The sequence below is a fragment of the Sceloporus undulatus genome, chromosome 9, assembly GCF_019175285.1.
Source record: "Sceloporus undulatus isolate JIND9_A2432 ecotype Alabama chromosome 9, SceUnd_v1.1, whole genome shotgun sequence".
In the NCBI taxonomy this organism is placed as follows: domain Eukaryota; kingdom Metazoa; phylum Chordata; class Lepidosauria; order Squamata; family Phrynosomatidae; genus Sceloporus; species Sceloporus undulatus.
Genome location: NC_056530.1, coordinates 4,357,147 through 4,374,164, shown reverse-complemented (window position 1 = coordinate 4,374,164; position 17,018 = coordinate 4,357,147). Strand labels below are relative to the sequence as shown.

Below are 17,018 nucleotides of genomic sequence, written 5' to 3'. Positions count from 1 at the left end.
TTATTATTATTATTATTATTATTATTATTATTATTATTATTATTATTATTACCCAAGAGGATGGTGTCAACAAGCACAAAGGAACCCCAAGGTTTCCAAGATTTCCATAACCCCAAACCCTTTGGTAGACAAGACCAAAAATGATGCCTAAACACTTAAAGCATCCAACAGTCCAAAGAGATGCTCAATGGATGTAAAATACTAACTGATATTGGAAAGGGGAGCAGGGATAGAAAAACACAGTGTGTGTGGTGTGTGAGTGGGAAACGGAATTGAGTATCTTGGGAAATGGCATGACCAGGTGCCTTTCTTGGTGTGTGTGCCTTCCAGTCACCTGTTGACTTATGGCAATCCCATGAATTTCATGTTTTCTTAGGCAAGGAATACTCAAGAGATGGTTTTGCCACAGTGCAGCAGTATAATGGCCCTCTGGTGGAAAGTAAGAAAACTGACAACTCTCATCCTAGCACAGTGGACCCTTGTTATCCGATGGGGTTAGATTCCAAGATCCTCTGTATAACAAAATCGGTGGATGCTCAAGTCCCATTAAATATAATGACATAGCAAAATGGTGTCCCTTATAAAAAATAGAAAATCAAGGTTTGATATTTGAAATTTATATTTTTTTGAACATTTTCAAACTGCGGATGCTTGAATCCGTGTATAAAAAATCTGTGTATAAGAAGGGCCAACTGTAGCCTTCAATGGTCATGTTTGGTGGGGATGACAGGCACATTAGTCAAATATATCTCAAGGGCAGTGGGTTGGGAAGTCTGGTTAGACCAGGGGTAGGCAACCTTTTTGAGCCGGGGGTCGGGTTGCTGTCCCTCAGACAACTGGGGGGCCGAAGTAAAAAAATAAATAATTAAATAATTTTTTTAAAAAATGAAATAAATAAATAAACCGGGACAAATGTCGGACACAATTTCCATGCGAGGGCAACTTTTTTAAAAACATGGAGGACATGCGAAAAAATTGCTGATTTTAAAAAAATGTTAATATAAATGCATATTTTGAGGCTTCTATAGACAATTGCCCCCCTTGCCCGCTGTGCCCCCCCTTGCCCGCCTCCTCCTGATAGGCCAAAGGCCCCACGCCCTCACGCGAGAGGCCAAAGGCTTCGGCGGCAAGACCGGGCGGGGGCCGGTCCCAAGGCCTTGCCGGGCCGCAGGTTGCCTACCCCTGGGTTAGACTATGCAACACATGAACCTGCTAAGACAGTTTGAAAAACCACAATCAACTTACACTAGAGTTCACTGTCAGGTGCTTGAACCTAGATAGATATTACAGCACTTTTGAGACTCACTAAAAAAAAAGAAGAAAGAAATTGGCAGCATGAGATTTCCTAGACTTCGGTCCTCTTTCTCACATGCATTTGGTGGAGTGGAAGCCAGGGACAGACATATATATGCCATTGGTATGTGAGAATTTCAATACAAATTTTGTGTGGGGTTTTCCAATTTAAACCCCCGTTTTTGGACGGGATTTCCTGTGTGATAAACTCCACACACAGAGTGTTGCTGGCTGCAGTGGATGGGAACTGCTGTCCAGCACATCTAGAGGGCTATAGACATGAATCATAAAACTGAAGGGACCACAAGGGCCATTCCTTACCACACAGTAATAGATAACTAAGTCACCCCTGAGAGATAGCTGCTCAACCTCTGTTTGAAAACCTCAGAAGAGTCCACTACCTGTGCAAGCAGTCATTTCTAATATCAAACAACTCTTTCTGTTATGAAACTCCTGCTAATGTTTAAGTGGATTTTTTTTTTGTAATCTTAATTGTGTTGGAGCAACAAAAAACTGCTAGATTAAGGCTGGTCTAAGTCTCTGCCTTGGTGCTACTTCAGTCATTAAAAATTCAGAGACCCATTATGGCTCAGTGGTATACACAGAGGAAAACAAGAAGCTAAGATAACGGTTCCAGATTGAAGAATATAGCCAACTTTTAAGAGATGCTTAGAAGTGTTCATTGAACCACAGTGTGTTTTCAACTGGAAGACCACCTATCTGATTCTGCAAGTAATGGATAAGACCATTTTGCATGTTATCTGATGAAACTTTCTATCACTAGACAGCATCTGGACTTGTCTTAGCCATCTTTTGCAGAGACTGATGCAGTGGTCTTCCAATTCAAATTATGCTGGCCCTGATTATCTTTTTCAAGTCCACATTTTGAAGTGCTTCTGTTTCTTTTTCTATGGCATTTTCCTACACTACAGCTGCAGTGAAAATGCATCCACATACAAGACAGCTACCTGCTAAATCAGGTTTGCAGATACAGGTACTTCCTCCCTGGTTCACTGTAGCACTGACACCCATGAAACAGTTTTGTGGAGCCAAGCTAACAGGTTGCTGCAGGTGGAAAACTACTCATCCCCCCCCCCCCAAAAAAAAACCTCCTCCTTTTCCAAGTCAGTGATGTACCACAAATGACTAACATGTGTATTTGTGACTTGACATAGGCTAATAATCATTTGTGGGCTATTAACCTCTGCAGATTCATTTGGTAGGCTGCAATAAATCCATGAGGCAACCTTATCTTTAAAAGCACCTGCTCATGCACTGCAAAAATTACTGGTTAAATTATAAAAAGCCTCAGGCGGATTAAGATGTTTTCTGACCTCAGATACAATCCTTGCATATAGCTGGAAAAAACTGCACTGAACATAGTGGGGCTCCCCTCTGAATACACACTGAAGCCTCAAAGGTAAAGTTAAAACAAAAAATTCTCCCCCCAGCAATTTCCCCCACAGAGAGCTATAAGGAGACACCTAACCAGTTTCTTTGATATTACAAGCACTGAACCCTGAGCAGTCCCCCTCCTTTGCCTGAATTTTAAAATGTCACCAGCAGATCGGTTGGAAGATCCTAGTACAGAGATGGGCAGCTTCCAACCCCAGGATCAAACTGGGAAGGGGGGAATTTAGCCCTCCAAACTTATGAGGAACTATAAGAATTAATCTGTTTCTCTTCCTTCCATGCAGAAAGATATCTGGCTCTTTTTTTTTAACCTTTTCCTTTAGTATAAGTTGCACCTCAGTAAACAGCTCCATGTTATTCTAATTCTGTTGCACCTCCTCTGAGTTTTATGCTTTGCCACACTCCCAATCTCCCATTTAAAACGGAAATGGGGAACCTTTGGTCCTCTACATGCTCTCAGATTCAATCCCATCCACTATGGCCAACACTGGCAATTCCAGGAGCAGGAGTCTAACAAAACCTAAAGGAGTGCCACATGTCCAGCTTGCATGTGCTGCAAAACCATTTGTGTTTTTCCAGAAAATACCTTGAGGCCTTACTTTTTCTGCCTGAAAATGACTACCATTGCTTGCCCTATTCAGAGCATGAAAAGCTACTGTTTTAGGTTTCATATTTAGAATACACCCAAAACATAACCACCTTCCAAAACTGTCAATTTTTCATGCTCTAGTTTTCATGCTCTAGTCTTCTATTCTATTGCATGTCCACACCCTCTGGCCACTCTTTGTCTTCTGCGTCTGGGTCCTCGAGAGTGAGGAGGTGATGCGGCCTGTTGTAGAAGGGTTTTAGTGAGTTGACATGGTAAACCTTAGGCCTGAGACCAGTGTCTGGGAGATGTATGAGATAGTTTACAGTTCCAAAGTGCTCTAGCTCAGTGGCTGGGCCAGTCCAGGAAGTTTCTAGTTTATTAGTTTGTGTCATCTTCAAGACCATTACTTGGTCTCCAGGTTTGAAGCAGCAGTCTCTGGCAAACTGATCATACCTAGGGTTGCCATAATCCGGCGGGGGGCGGGAATTTCCCGCTTTTGGACTGTCTGCACGGTCACGGTACGGTTTGCCCCCACCCCCGGGCTTTTTTATTGCACCGCTATGGCGGCGCCCATTGGACTGCTACTTGTGCGCTGCCCACCGCCGCCACCACCAATGCACGTCGCTTTGTTGGTTGGCCTGCCTGTGGCTCGCTCCTGGCCGCCAGCGCCACCGCGGTTTGGTAGGTGCTCCAGCCGCCACACATCCGATTTTTTAAATTTCCCCGGGCGCGACGGAGGAGCCCCTACTATTGGCTGCAGCGGCCAATAGCGGAACAGACCCGCCCTCTGCTTACAGGATCTATGACGCTGCAGGGGCATGGCGTTCCAGCTCCTGCACCAACCCTTGGCCGCCCAGGTTCAAGCAGGAGGCAGCCTCCTCCTGTTTACCTTCCGGGCCGGCGAGCCGGCGACAGCACTGAGGCGGCGGGCGGCAGAGGGCAACCGGTAGCCCCCGCCGCCAGCAAAACAAAAGTGCAAGCACGCACAGCAGACAACAAACGCGGACAGCCCGACCAGCAGCAGCACAACGGAGCGAGACGAGGACAACACAGGCCTAGCCATCTGGGCACCGGGAGGGGCGGCGGACGTTTTTTGGACTAGCTCGTGTGACGATTGTTGAACTCAATTCCCTTTGACAACAGGGAAACTTACCACGACTACTAACATCATCAATCCATATCCATCATCATCCATCCCAAAGGCCATCAGCTTTCCCCCCCGTGCCCTGCCACCCACCACGTTCCGCACAAGGGATACTCCGATCATCAATCACCTATACCATATAGCATCGCAAACGAGCCTATCGCTGCTGACCTGTAAGTTCGGCAAAACTGACCACCCAAACTGCTGACCTTACGTGTGCCCCCCCCCCGTTTTGGAATGGGGGACAGGGCTGGTGTTGGCACATGCCAAAGAATTTCCCCAGTACAATTTCTGCCATTACTGTCTAGGACTATATGCCCTCAACACCACGTCCTCCCCCACCCCCCCCCCCCCCTCGCTGACACCCCCCCCACAATTGTACAATCTATTGTATTCCCTCATACGCCCAACAACCTTTTTATTATTTAATTTTAATCCCCCACCCCCCCCCCCCCCCCCTTTCTCCCCTCCCCCATTCCCCCCTGTGTATAACATTGGACCCCCCCCCCCCAGCCTGCCCCCCCCCCCCCCCCACACCACATTACCAACATGTGTCTCCATTTGCAAAAGTCTCTACCACCCGCCCGCATTTATACATTTTGTTGATTATTTTATCTTTCCGCCCCTGCTGCGTCTTCTTTTATGCGCCTAGACTCTTTCTGTATCCGCCCCCTGCTCAACTACTCCTCTGTTTTATATTACTTATCTATACGCTTCGCCCGGTCACTTCTTCTCCCCTATATTTTTAGTGTTGTTTGTTGTTTTCGTTAGATCGTTTTTTCGCCCCTCGTTGCATTCTACCCTGATGTTTCTGTTATTGTGCATGCATTCGCATATATATGTAGGCCTGATGTTAGTGCTTTTTTTTTTTGCACGATTTTTGTGGTTAGCAAGAAATCCATTGTTATAGATTAGTAGTGATGGTGAAGGTTCTCTTGGTTTTGCCTTCCTTCCATTGCTTCTGCCTACTACACTGCGTGTTCCTGCTGATTCTCTCTCAACCTATCGAACCAAAAAAACGAGCAGCAAAAAAAGATAACCCTTCAACAGTATATACGAAAACAAAAGGAGAAACAACAAACCGATTAATTCTATTATTGCTTTAAAACATGTCTTATTTTCAAACAAATGTAACAATACATGTATAACAAAATGACCACAAGACCACCAAGGTAAAACTTACAATCCAAACAATGTTGCCATATGACAACAATCAGGGTACTCGAAGGGTCCATGTAAACAATGTCTACAGTGTTGGCAGTGAATGTTTCACGCATCAAACCCATGAATAATCACAGTCTAGAAAGGACTCATAGAAGGTACTGAAGAAACAATACTTGACGTTGGAACCTGTAGTTTTACTGGTAGCACAGTTCTTCTTTACGGTGGTATTCCAGTTGTATTCAGTATCACAGTCATCTAAGACGGCACCTCCGGGTACTCTGTGGCCGTTTCGACTTCTACAGAAGTCTTCATCAGCATTTTTGAGTTAATTTTGCCGATATTAATATTGTAAATTACGCGTTCCATTCTTATAAATACCAAAGGTTAACAATTGAATAATTAATTACCATCAATAACAAGATACACCATAGAAATCAACTGTAAAATAAAATTCCAGGATTAAACCCCATGTAGCTTACCCACCAACATTCATAACTTGAACTTCCAATAATAGAAGAATACTGTACCAGTTTCTACAGGAATAGTGTGTTTTAATAACTCCAAATTAAAGGTGGTAGCGATGGGTGGCCCGGCCAGCTCCAAGTATTGCCTACTTGTATATGGCTCATTCATAGAAATCTACATAATTGTCATGCCAGACAAACCTAATCTCTTTCTTTGTAAAATTACCAGATGGTAGATGAAGGGATCATGTGTGCGATATTTAGTATCTTGATTTCAGTAAGCTTGCCAACCTTTATCAAGCTTCCCCATGACATTCTTTGCAAAACAAACTTGCCATAAATGTGGGCTAGACCAAACGTAACTGTTAAATGGGTCTGTAATGGTTTGACACCGGCCGAACCCAAAGGGTGCTCTACACCACAATGCGCCCTTCTCTTTCATCACCTGGAGAAAAGTGACCAACTGGGGTCCCACAGGTCTCTGTCCTGGGCCCAGTGCTATTCAACATCTTCCATCAATGACCTGGATGACAGAATTGGGAGCATACTTATCAAATTTTGCAGATGCAACACCAAATTCAGGGGGGAATAGCTAATACCCAGGGCAGGATCAAGATTCAAAATGACATGAATAGACTAGAAAGCTGGGCCAAAGCTAACAAAATGAAATTCAACAAGAGCATACAGGTATTGCACTTAGGGCGAGAAAAATAAAATGCACAGATTAGGATGGGGGACACCTGGCTGAATGAAAACTACGTGTGAAAGGGATCTAGGAGTCCAAGTAGACCACAATTTGAATATGAGTCAACAGTGTTTGATGGGCAGCTTAAAAAGGCCAATGCTATTTTTACGCTGCATCAATAGAAGTATAGTGTCTAGATCAGAGACGTAATCGTGCCACTGTTAATCTGCTTGGTCAGGCCCCACCGAATATTGTGTCCAGTTCTGGGCACCACAATTCAAGAAAGGACATTGAGAAATTGGAGCGTGTCCAAAGAGGGGCCGACAAAAATGGTTGAAGGTCTGGAAACCATGCCCTATGAGGAACGACTTGGGAGCTGGGATGTTTAGCCTGGAGGAACAAAGAAGATTAAAAGGTGATTATGATAGCCCGTTAAAATATTTGAAGGATGTCATATTGAAGAGGAGCGCAAGCTGTTTTCTGCTGCTCCAGAGAACAGGACCCGACACCAATGGATTGCAAGCTACAGGAAAAAGAGATTCCACCTGAACATTAGGAGGACTTCCTGTTCGAACAGTGGAATGCACTTCCTCGGAAGGTGATAGAGTCTCCTTCCTTGGAGGTCTTAAACAGAGGCTGGATGGCCATCTGTCAGGGATGCTTTGATTTGGATTTCCTGCATGGCGGGGGTTGGACTGGATGGCCCTAGTGGTCTCTTCCAACTCTACCGATTCTATGATTACTAAATCAGTATAACAATCCTTTTCACAAATCTTTTCAATATTATGGAGATATATAGATGATATTTTGTGGTTTTTTCTGATAGTTCAAAAGTCGGTGATTTTTTACCTGGATTAACACGTAAGTCAGCATATTAAATTTCATGCCAGTCCAATATCCAGCATATCTTCTTTTTTAGATGTTGAGGTTTAATTCATTATTTATACAGATTGGAGTCCGTAATTTCCACAAGGCCAACGACCGTAATTCTATGTACATTTCTCTAGTTGTCACCCCCCACCATTGAAAAAAAACTTACCATACTCTCAATTCTTAAGATTAAAAAGGAATTCTTCCATCAACACCCATTTATGATAATGGACAGCTGACTCAATATATTTTCAATTATGATTTACAGGATAGAACTTTTCCTTCTCGTGTAGTTCAACAGCGAAAACAGAGCTTCCTCAAGGATCGTTCCCACCATTGTTTCCCCCCCTCGAACAGAACAATGATAACAGGATGATATAGCCTCTTCCACCTTCACTCCCGCTTCCCTCTACGCCATCAATCACTATCAAACTATAACAAAACATTGGCATATGGTTCAGAATATTCCAGGCTGTTGCAGAAACCCATCCTTTCTGCTACTAGCCTTCGCAAGAACTAGACATAATTTCATTAATAGATGTTTGTACATACAATATTTATCATAGATTTTTCACACAGCTCAAGAGACATTATGTTTAGTAGGATCATCACAGAGGGCCTTGTACGTTGCAACATCTTTGACATAAATCTTACATCCCACATCAGGAAGTTTGAAAAGATCAATTTACTACCCATCTGGCTAACATGTAAAGTCATTTATGTGATCCTTACCGTACACTTGTCAGAAGATATTTATCCGTAGACAAACTTTCGAGACCACTTAGACTGAATATCGAGCATACAAGTACACTACCGGATAAAAGTTTGTCGATCACCTCATGGTTACACTGGTCACACTTACATCATTCCCCAATCTAAATCATACATTCTTGTAACTGAACAAGTCAGGTTTGGTATTTTTATAATGGTAAAAAAACACACTAAAACTATTACAAAGAGAATCATTTGGATTCATAAGTTAGCATCGTCTATATACCCAGGTTCTAAATGAACGTTTAGATTTGAGTTCCTTTTATGAAATTTAATTTTGTTTAAATTTAATTGTTATTATGTACTATCACACATCAGAGACAGTTGTTAATATGGGAAGAGAAGGCCAGGTAAATAACTCTAGCTATACTGGGCTTGTAATGTGACACGAAATATGTGTTTACCTGATAATTAGTATACATGTTTTGGTATTTGTATATATAACATTAAGAGTTCGTACATCAGCTGTGGTTCAAGCTTTCTTTATGGAAACCAAGCATATTTATTTCTAGAAGATATACCTTTAAGGAAATTGAATGGAGCAGGACATCCACTTTGACAATACCACACTCTCACTGCATACCATGCTAGTGAAGTATATTAAAACACATATTCCGTAATGGTACCATGTTTCTTCTTACTTATTGAAGTCAAGTGTTGGAATGTTGTGGGGTAAGCTTACATGGTTATCTGGAATTTTATTTACAATTGTATTCTATGGTGAATCTTGTTATTGATGGTAATTAATGTATTCATATTGTTAACTTGTGTATTTAGAAGAATGGAACGCGTAACTTACATATTAATTCGGCAAAATAACCAAAAATGCTGATGAAGACTTCGTAGAGTCGAAAACGGCCACAGAGTACTCGCCGGAGGTAGCCGTCTTAAACTGTGAATACTGAATACAACTGGAACAAACCACCAGTAAAGAACGGTGCTACTAGTAAAACAAGGTTTTCCAACTTAAAGTATTGTTTCTTCAAGTACCATCTATGAGTGCTTTCTAGACTGTGGAATTATTCATGGTGTTGATGCAGTAGAAATACATTCACTAGCCAACACTGTAGACATTGTTTACATGGACTCGAGTACAGTACCATCCCGATTGTCACATAGCACATTGTTGATGTAGTTACCATTGGTTTTTGTATACAGTATTGTACATTTTGAAAATAAGACATGTTTAAGCAGTAATAGATATCGTTTGTTGTTTCCCTTTTTTCTATACCTTTCACCTCATGACCATAGACTAACTCAAAAAGTGAATAACCCAAGCTGGGATGATGGACGGCTCTATAGGCAAAGAGGAATTGCTGAAGAGCTAGGTCCCAATCACTGGAATGTTCATCTACAAACTTACATATCATAGTCCCTAAAGTGGCATGAAAACATTCCACCAGGCCATTTGTTTGATGGTGGTAAGGGATCGAAGTGAGATGCTGTACTCCATGCGCCTCCAAAAGACAGTGCATGGCCTTGGACATAAAGTTTGTTCTGGCGTTGGTCAGGATTTCTAAAGACCAACCCACCCTAGCAAAGATGTCCATCAGTGCCTGGGCTATGGCCTTGGCTGAGATACCACCCAGCGGTGTAGCCTCAGGCCACCGTGTACAAAACTCCACCAATGTGAGGACATATTGTTTTCCTCTGGCAGTCTTCCGGAGCAGGGCCCCCAAAATGTCCACCACCACTCTCTGAAATGGTACATATATGATGGGCAAGGGTTTTAGAGGGGCCATCATCTGATCCTTGGAGTTTCCTACATGCTGACAGACCACACAGGATCGAACAAAAGTGGCAACATCCTTGTTCATCACCTCCCAAAAGAAAGCCTTCATAAGTCTGTCCTTAGTTTGTGTAACTCCTGTATGGCCAACTGGGGTGGTCATGTGCCAGGCTGAGGAGCTTGACCCTATACCTAGTTGGGACCAGTAATTGCTTTTGTGGTGACCAGTCCTCCTTAAAGTCCTTTGGCTAAAATTCACGGTGGAATCTGTCACCACAAACTTGGCGCGCTCGTTTGGTGAATCATAGAATCATAGAGTTGGAAGAGACCGCAAGGGCCATCCAGTCCAACCCCCTGCCATGCAGGAAATCCAAATGAAAGCATCCCCGACAGATGGCCATCCAGCCTCTGTTTAAAGACCTCCAAGGAAGGAGACTCTATCACCCTCCGAGGGAGTGCATTCCATTGTCGAACAGCCCTTACTGTCAGGAAGTTCCCCCTAATGTTCAGGTGGAATCTCTTTTCCTGTAGCTTGCATTCATTGTTCTGGGTCCTGTTCTCTGGAGCAGCAGAAAACAAGCTTGCTCCCTCTTCAACATGACATCCTTTCAAATATTTAAACAAGGCTATCATATCACCTCTTAACCTTCTTTTCTCCAGGCTAAACATCCCCAGCTCCCTAAGTCGTTCCTCACCCTTCACCATTTTTGTTGCCCTCCTTTGGACAAGCTCCAGTTTCTCAATGTCCTTTCTGAATGGTGGTGCCCAGAACTGGACACAATATTCCAGGTGGGGCCTGACCAAAGCAGAATAGAGTGGCACTATTACTTCTCTTGATCTAGACAATATACTTTTATTGATGCAGCCTAAAATGTGCCTCACCCCTTGCCAAGAACTAGGCCACCTATAATGTCGGATCTGATTGTTGTTCCTTCTGGAACAAATCCTTCGTTATCGGGACTGGCTGGTCCTCCACCAAGGGAAGAGTAGATTGTTCTTCAGGCCGAGAAGGGGGATGGCCACTGTTTGAGTCTGGAATTGACACTGAAGTATCTTCTGCTGGCTCAGTGTCGCCATGTGATAGTGGACACTGGTAGTCTGGTCTGTGTCCCTGGGTGTCTCTACATCAGGTAGGAGTACCAGGGACGTCTGGACCTGCGCGTCCACAGTAGCATCCCGGTCACCCTTGAAGTCATCCCCTATCCCGGGGACCGCAATGATGGACTCTTCTGAGTCTGTGCTCTCTCCTGTGGTCTCCGTCATGATCACCATGGGGTCATCTTCGTCTCGAGGTTCCTCCCGCTGGGTGCTGGGGTTACTGGGCATCTGAGGTTCACTCTGGCTTCACGCGTGCATGTGACGGCGAGCGGGGCGCCATTGTGCTCGTTTGACGTGGAGGAACAAGTTGTCCCCCAGTATTGCAGGACATTCAAAGTCACTGTATACTGCAAAAGCTGGCCTGGGAACATTGTTGGGGGGGGGGGGGGGCTTTAATTTTCCACATTTTCTTTTCCCTTTTGCCTTAAGGGGCTTGTGGGTACTTCTGCTCAGAGTAAGTGAGTCAGAGACTTGCTCTGAAAGGAGCTAGTCTACATAACTATAAGGCCAGTGAATTGAACTCAAGGACAGAGTTTGGGGACAAACGCCAAGCCCTCAGGGGGTCTTTACACTGGTGTTTAGCAGGGGAAACCCACAGTTTTGTTCAGAGCCTCCTTAAGACTTCTCAATATGGACACTGAAGGCCCTGCTGCAGTCACCTGCAACACCTGTGGGATCTTTGTCTTCTTGCCTAGGGATATGGGAAACTATACCTGCCCGAAGTGCAAGTTGGTAGCCCTCTTAGAAGAGAAAGTACAGCAGCTGGAGGCCCAGGTCACTACACTTCAGCCTCATAGGGAGCAAGAGGTTTTTCTGACCAGAACGGACCAGATGGTCCTGGACAGGAAGCACACAGAGAAAGTTGCTGGGGAGGAAGAGGTCACTTCACACACAACAGTAGTAGATACTTGGAGGAATGTCACACACAGAAGTAGGGAAACCAGGGAACATTCTGTAAGCTTACAGCTACATAATCGATTTCAGTCTCTCTCTACTATCAAGGATGATGAGGAACAGCAGCAGGGACAGACCTCAGGGACAGAGCAGGGGACCCAGAGAGCACCACCAAAGGGAATGGCCGCCGCTAAGCCTCGGAAGAGGCGTGTGGTGGTCGTGGGGGACTCCTTGCTGAGAGGCACTGAACCAGTGTTTTGTGGGCCTGACAAGATGTCCCGGGAGGTGTGCTGTCTCCCTGGGGCAAAGATCCGTGATGTGACAGAGAGGCTGACAAAACCTGTCAAGTCTACTGACCATTATCCCTTTCTTTTGGTTCATGTGGGAACCAATGATACTGCAAGGCATAGCCTTCAGAATATCATAAGAGATTATGAGGCTTTGGGTAGGAAGTTGAAAGAGGTGGATGCACAGGTTGTCATCTCCTCTCTTCTCCCAGTTGAAGGGCATGGTCCAGGAAGGGAGAAGAAAATAGTGGATGTAAATAACTGGCTCCGTAGATGGTGCCGCCAAGAACGATTTGGATTCTTGGACCATGGGCTGTGGTTCCATGAGGAGGGACTTCTGGCAAGGGATGGGTTACATCTCACGCCAGTTGGCAGAAACGTTTTTTCCAATAGTCTCTTTGAACTGAATTATGTGGGGGAGGGATACAGTATTCTGGAAGGCAAAAAGGCTGGAGAAAATAGTCAAACTGTCATAGAGGGAACAAGGCAAACAGTGCAAGGACCCAAAAGTGGGAGGCAAAAAAACTTGCACAGGCAACAAGTAAAGGGAACAAATGGTCTTAAATGTCTCTACACTAATGCGCAGAGCATGGGAAATAAGCAAGATGAACTCGAAATCCTAGTGCAACAAAGCAAATATGATATAATTGGCCTCACTGAAACCTGGTGGGATGAGTCTCATAATTGGAATGTAGAAATAGAAGGATATAACCTTTTAAAGAGAAACAGGCCAAACCGGAAAGGAGGAGGAATAGCCCTATATGTCAGGGACATTTACACCAGTGAAGAGATCCAGGACATCAATCCTGGAAGCCAGGTGGAGAGCATCTGGATAAAATTTAAAGGGGAGGGAAACAACAAGGAGTCTACTACAGACCCCCAAGTCAGACGGAGGAATTGGATGATGCCTTTCTAGAACAGATGACCACACACTCAGAAAGGAGAGATATAGTAGTGATGGGTGACTTCAACTACCCTGATATTTGTTGGAAGTCAAACTCAGCCAAATCCTCAAGGTCTAGTAAATTCCTCACTTGCCTCGAAGACAATTTCATTGTCCAAAAGGTGGAAGAGGCAATAAGGGGGTCAGCTATTTTAGATCTGATCCTAACCAACAAGGATGACTTGGTTAATGAAGTGCAAGTGGTGGGATCCTTAGATGGAAGTGACCATGTTCTCCTGGAGTTTGTTATACAGTGGAAAGCAGAAGCCAGGCATAGTCAGACACACATTCTAGACTTTAGGAAAGCCGCTTTTAGTAAACTTAAAGAAATACTGGGGGTGATCCCATGGTCAGGAATATTAAAAGAGAAGGGAGTTCAAGATGGATGGGAGTTTCTTAAAAGATACTGAAGGCACAATTTCAAACAGTTCCAATGAGGAAGAAAAATGGGAGATGTCTCAAGAAACCAAGATGGATGACTAAAAAACTTTCAACTGAGCTAAGTTTTAAATGGAACATGTATAAGAAAGGGAAAAATGGGGAAATCTCCAAAGAGGAATTCAAACAAATAGCGAGCCTGTGTAGAGATAAGGTCAGAAAAGCCCAGGCACAGAATGAACTCAGGCTTGCTAGCGAGGTTAAGAACAACAAAAAGGGCTTTTATGGCTATGTCTGCAGCAAAAGGAAGAAGGAGGAAACGGTAGGGCCAGTGCGTGAAGAAGATGGCAAAATGCTAACAGAAGACAGAGAAAAGGCAGAATTACTCAACACTTTATTTGCCTCAGTCTTCTCAGAAAAGGCAAAGGGTGCTCAACCTGAGGATAATGGAGCAGAGGACAGAATAGGGGAATTTCAGCACAAAATAAGTAAAGAGATAGTACAGGAATACCTGTTTAACCTAAATGAATTTAAGTCTCCAGGACCAGATGAACTACATCCAAGGGTATTAAAAGAATTGGCAAATGTAATATTGGAGCCATTGGCAATAATCTTTGAAAACTCCTGGAGAACAGGAGAAGTCTCAGCAGACTGGAGGAGAACAAATGTTGTCCCTATCTTCAAAAAGGGGAAGAAAGAGGATCCAAACAATTATCGTCCAGTTAGTCTGACATCTATACCAGGAAAGATTCTAGAGCAGATAATAAAACAGAGAGTCTGTGAACATCTAGAAGGCAATTCCATAATCACAAAAAGTCAATATGGGTTTCTGAGAAACAAATCATGCCAGACAAAACTGATCTCTTTTTTTGATAAAATTACCAGCTTGATAGATGAAGGGAATGCTGTGGATTGGTACGTTAGTACTTACCTGAGAGACGTCCCTTTCCAGCAGAGAAGGTCCGGGCATCCTGATGTTGGGTAGCTCCGCCTGCAAAGGCTCCTGGAGGCAGGACAAAAATTCAAACAGAGGCCCGGGGCCCGGCCCCGCCTCCATGCGCGGAGCGACCCCCAGAGACCTCAGTCAGTGACCAGCCCAGCGACTGGTTAATCTTGAAATGCATTGGTGACCAGACTTGGCATCTAGAAGGCAGAGGCCTGAAGCTCAGAGGAGAGAGAAAGAAGGAGAAAACAGTGTGTCCCGACCCTGACCCTTAGGCGTCTGCAGGTAGACAGGGTGGGAAGGATGCCCGGACCTTCTCTGCTGGAAAGGGACGTCTCTCAGGTAAGTACTAACGTACCATTTCCCAGCAGAGAAGGGTGCCGAGCATCCTGATGTTGGGATTTACAAAAGCTCTGACCCAACCAGGGAGGGGCCTGTTGATGCCTTGGTGGAGTCGGGCACTACTTGTTGAAGAACCCTGTGGCCAAAGGCCGCCTCAGCCGACTGGAATATGTCGAGCTTGTAGTGCCTGGCAAACGTGGAGGGAGTTTTCCAGGTGACAGCTCGGCAGATCTCTGCCAGGGGTGCATTAGTGGAGAAAGCAGCCGAGGTGGATGCACTTCTGGTGGAATGTGCCAAGATGCCGTCTGGCGGGGGTAGGTTCATGACCTTGTAGCATTCGAGGATGCAAAGCTTGATCCATCTTGACAGCGTCGACGATGATACCTTTTTGCTCATGGATCGCGGTTGGAAGGAGACAAAAAGTGATTCTGACTTTCTGAAGGTCGCAGTCCTCTTGAGGTATATTTTTATGGCTCTGCGCATGTCCAAGGTATGCCAGGCCCTGTCTAACTCACCGGTTGGTCGAGGACAGAAAGTGGGCAAGACGATGTCCTGGGATGAGTGGAAAATCGAATTAACCTTGGGGATGAAGGTCGGGTCAGGCCTCAATACAACGGAATCAGGTCTAATGATGCAGAGCTCTTTTCTCACCGACAGCGCCCCGATCTCTGATACTCTGCGGGCCGATGTGAGCGCTGTAAGGATGAGCGTCTTGAGGGTGAGGAACTTGAGAGACGCCTCCCTCAGCGGCTCGAATGGCTGTACCGTCAGGGCTAGAAGAATCTTGTGTAGGTCCCAAGATGGGAATCGGTGCCTTGTCGGGGGCGCCCTGTTGGAAACTCCCTTGAGTAATCTCCTAATGTGAGGATGGTGTGATATCGCAGCGGCCTGTTCGTGTGGCAGTATCGAAGTGATTGCTGCCACCTGTCTCTTTATTGTGTTGGGTCGGAGGCCCTGGCCAAAGCCGTCTTGGAGAAATTGGAGTATTATAGCAACAGAGACTTGAATGAAGTCCTTCTTTTTTCTCTTACACCATCTCTTAAACGCCCTGAAGGTGTACTCATAGATCTTCATGGTGGATGGGCGCCTCGATGCCAGGATGGACTCGATCACTTCAGAGGAGTAGCCGTAGCTGGTTAGCATGTCCCTCTCAATTTCCACGCGTGAAGCTGAAGCCAGGTGGGATCTGGGTGATGTATCTGACCCTGGGCCAGTAGGTCTGGTCTGGCTGGAAGGGGAAGACTCTGTATTGACTGGCTGAGAATCTCCGAGAACCAGGGACGTCTCGGCCAGGCTGGAGCTATGAGGATGACCTCAGATTCCGTCGTTCGAATCTTGGACAGAAGGCGTGACAGTAGCGGAACTGGAGGGAAGGCGTATAGGAGGCCCTCTGGCCAGCTGCAGTTTAGGACGTCGAAGTTTTCTGCCCCCTGGGTCTTGAACCTTGAGAAGAGTCTGAGTCCGACTGTGAACCCCGTCTCTGTGATCCTCTGGATCTGGCGGCCTGGGCTTGGACCTGGGAATCTAGGGAGCTTTGTATCCGAAGGTCATCTGGGGACGTGGACTCTCGAGGGGACCCGTGATAGGCGGAATTGGAGGAGGAGCGGCATGAGTCCTGGCTAGATTGGCCTTCCTGCTGGCCCAGGGAAGGCATGCCTTCCCGCTGGCCCAGGGAAGGCATGGTCCTGGCTAGATTGGCCGACTCGCGGCCTGCGTCGCCAGCATGGCGGCCCCCATTTGCCACAGCATGGCCTAGCAGCCCCACTTCCTGGTCGCCCCTAACATGGCTGCCCCCGTAGAGGGCCGCATGGCCTCTTGACCCCACTTCCGAGTCAACAAGATGGCGGCCGCCATACCCATCCGCATGGCCAAGATGGCAGCCCCCATCTCGGTCCATGTGGTCTCCGCCCCGATGGCCGACCGTGCGACTGCTGACGCGCGCCGGGTGCCAGGTGTTGGGCCCTCCCAACCCAAACCACCCCTGGTGGGCGAGAGGGACCCAAGGGAACCC

The 17,018-nt window shown here is 45.7% G+C and overlaps 3 protein-coding genes across 5 annotated transcripts in view; 1 reads left to right on the top strand and 2 right to left on the bottom strand.

Moving 5' to 3' along the window:
• FGR (FGR proto-oncogene, Src family tyrosine kinase) overlaps positions 1-17,018 on the top strand; it is a 665,433-nt gene that overhangs the window by 367,077 nt on the left and 281,338 nt on the right. The gene's annotated exons all lie outside the window — the stretch shown is intronic.
• Positions 1-17,018, bottom strand: part of SESN2 (sestrin 2) — a 47,316-nt gene that overhangs the window by 28,183 nt on the left and 2,115 nt on the right. The gene's annotated exons all lie outside the window — the stretch shown is intronic.
• Positions 14,705-16,824, bottom strand: LOC121916077. Its single transcript, XM_042440840.1, has one exon. It carries the CDS (start codon positions 16,148-16,150, stop codon positions 15,068-15,070), a length of 1,083 nt encoding a protein of 360 aa, XP_042296774.1. The 5' UTR covers positions 16,151-16,824; the 3' UTR covers positions 14,705-15,067.

Coding starts and splice junctions, on each gene's coding strand:
- LOC121916077 (XM_042440840.1), bottom strand. CDS start 16,150: ATGCTAACCAGCTACGGCTACTCCTCTGAAGTGATCGAGTCCATCCTG.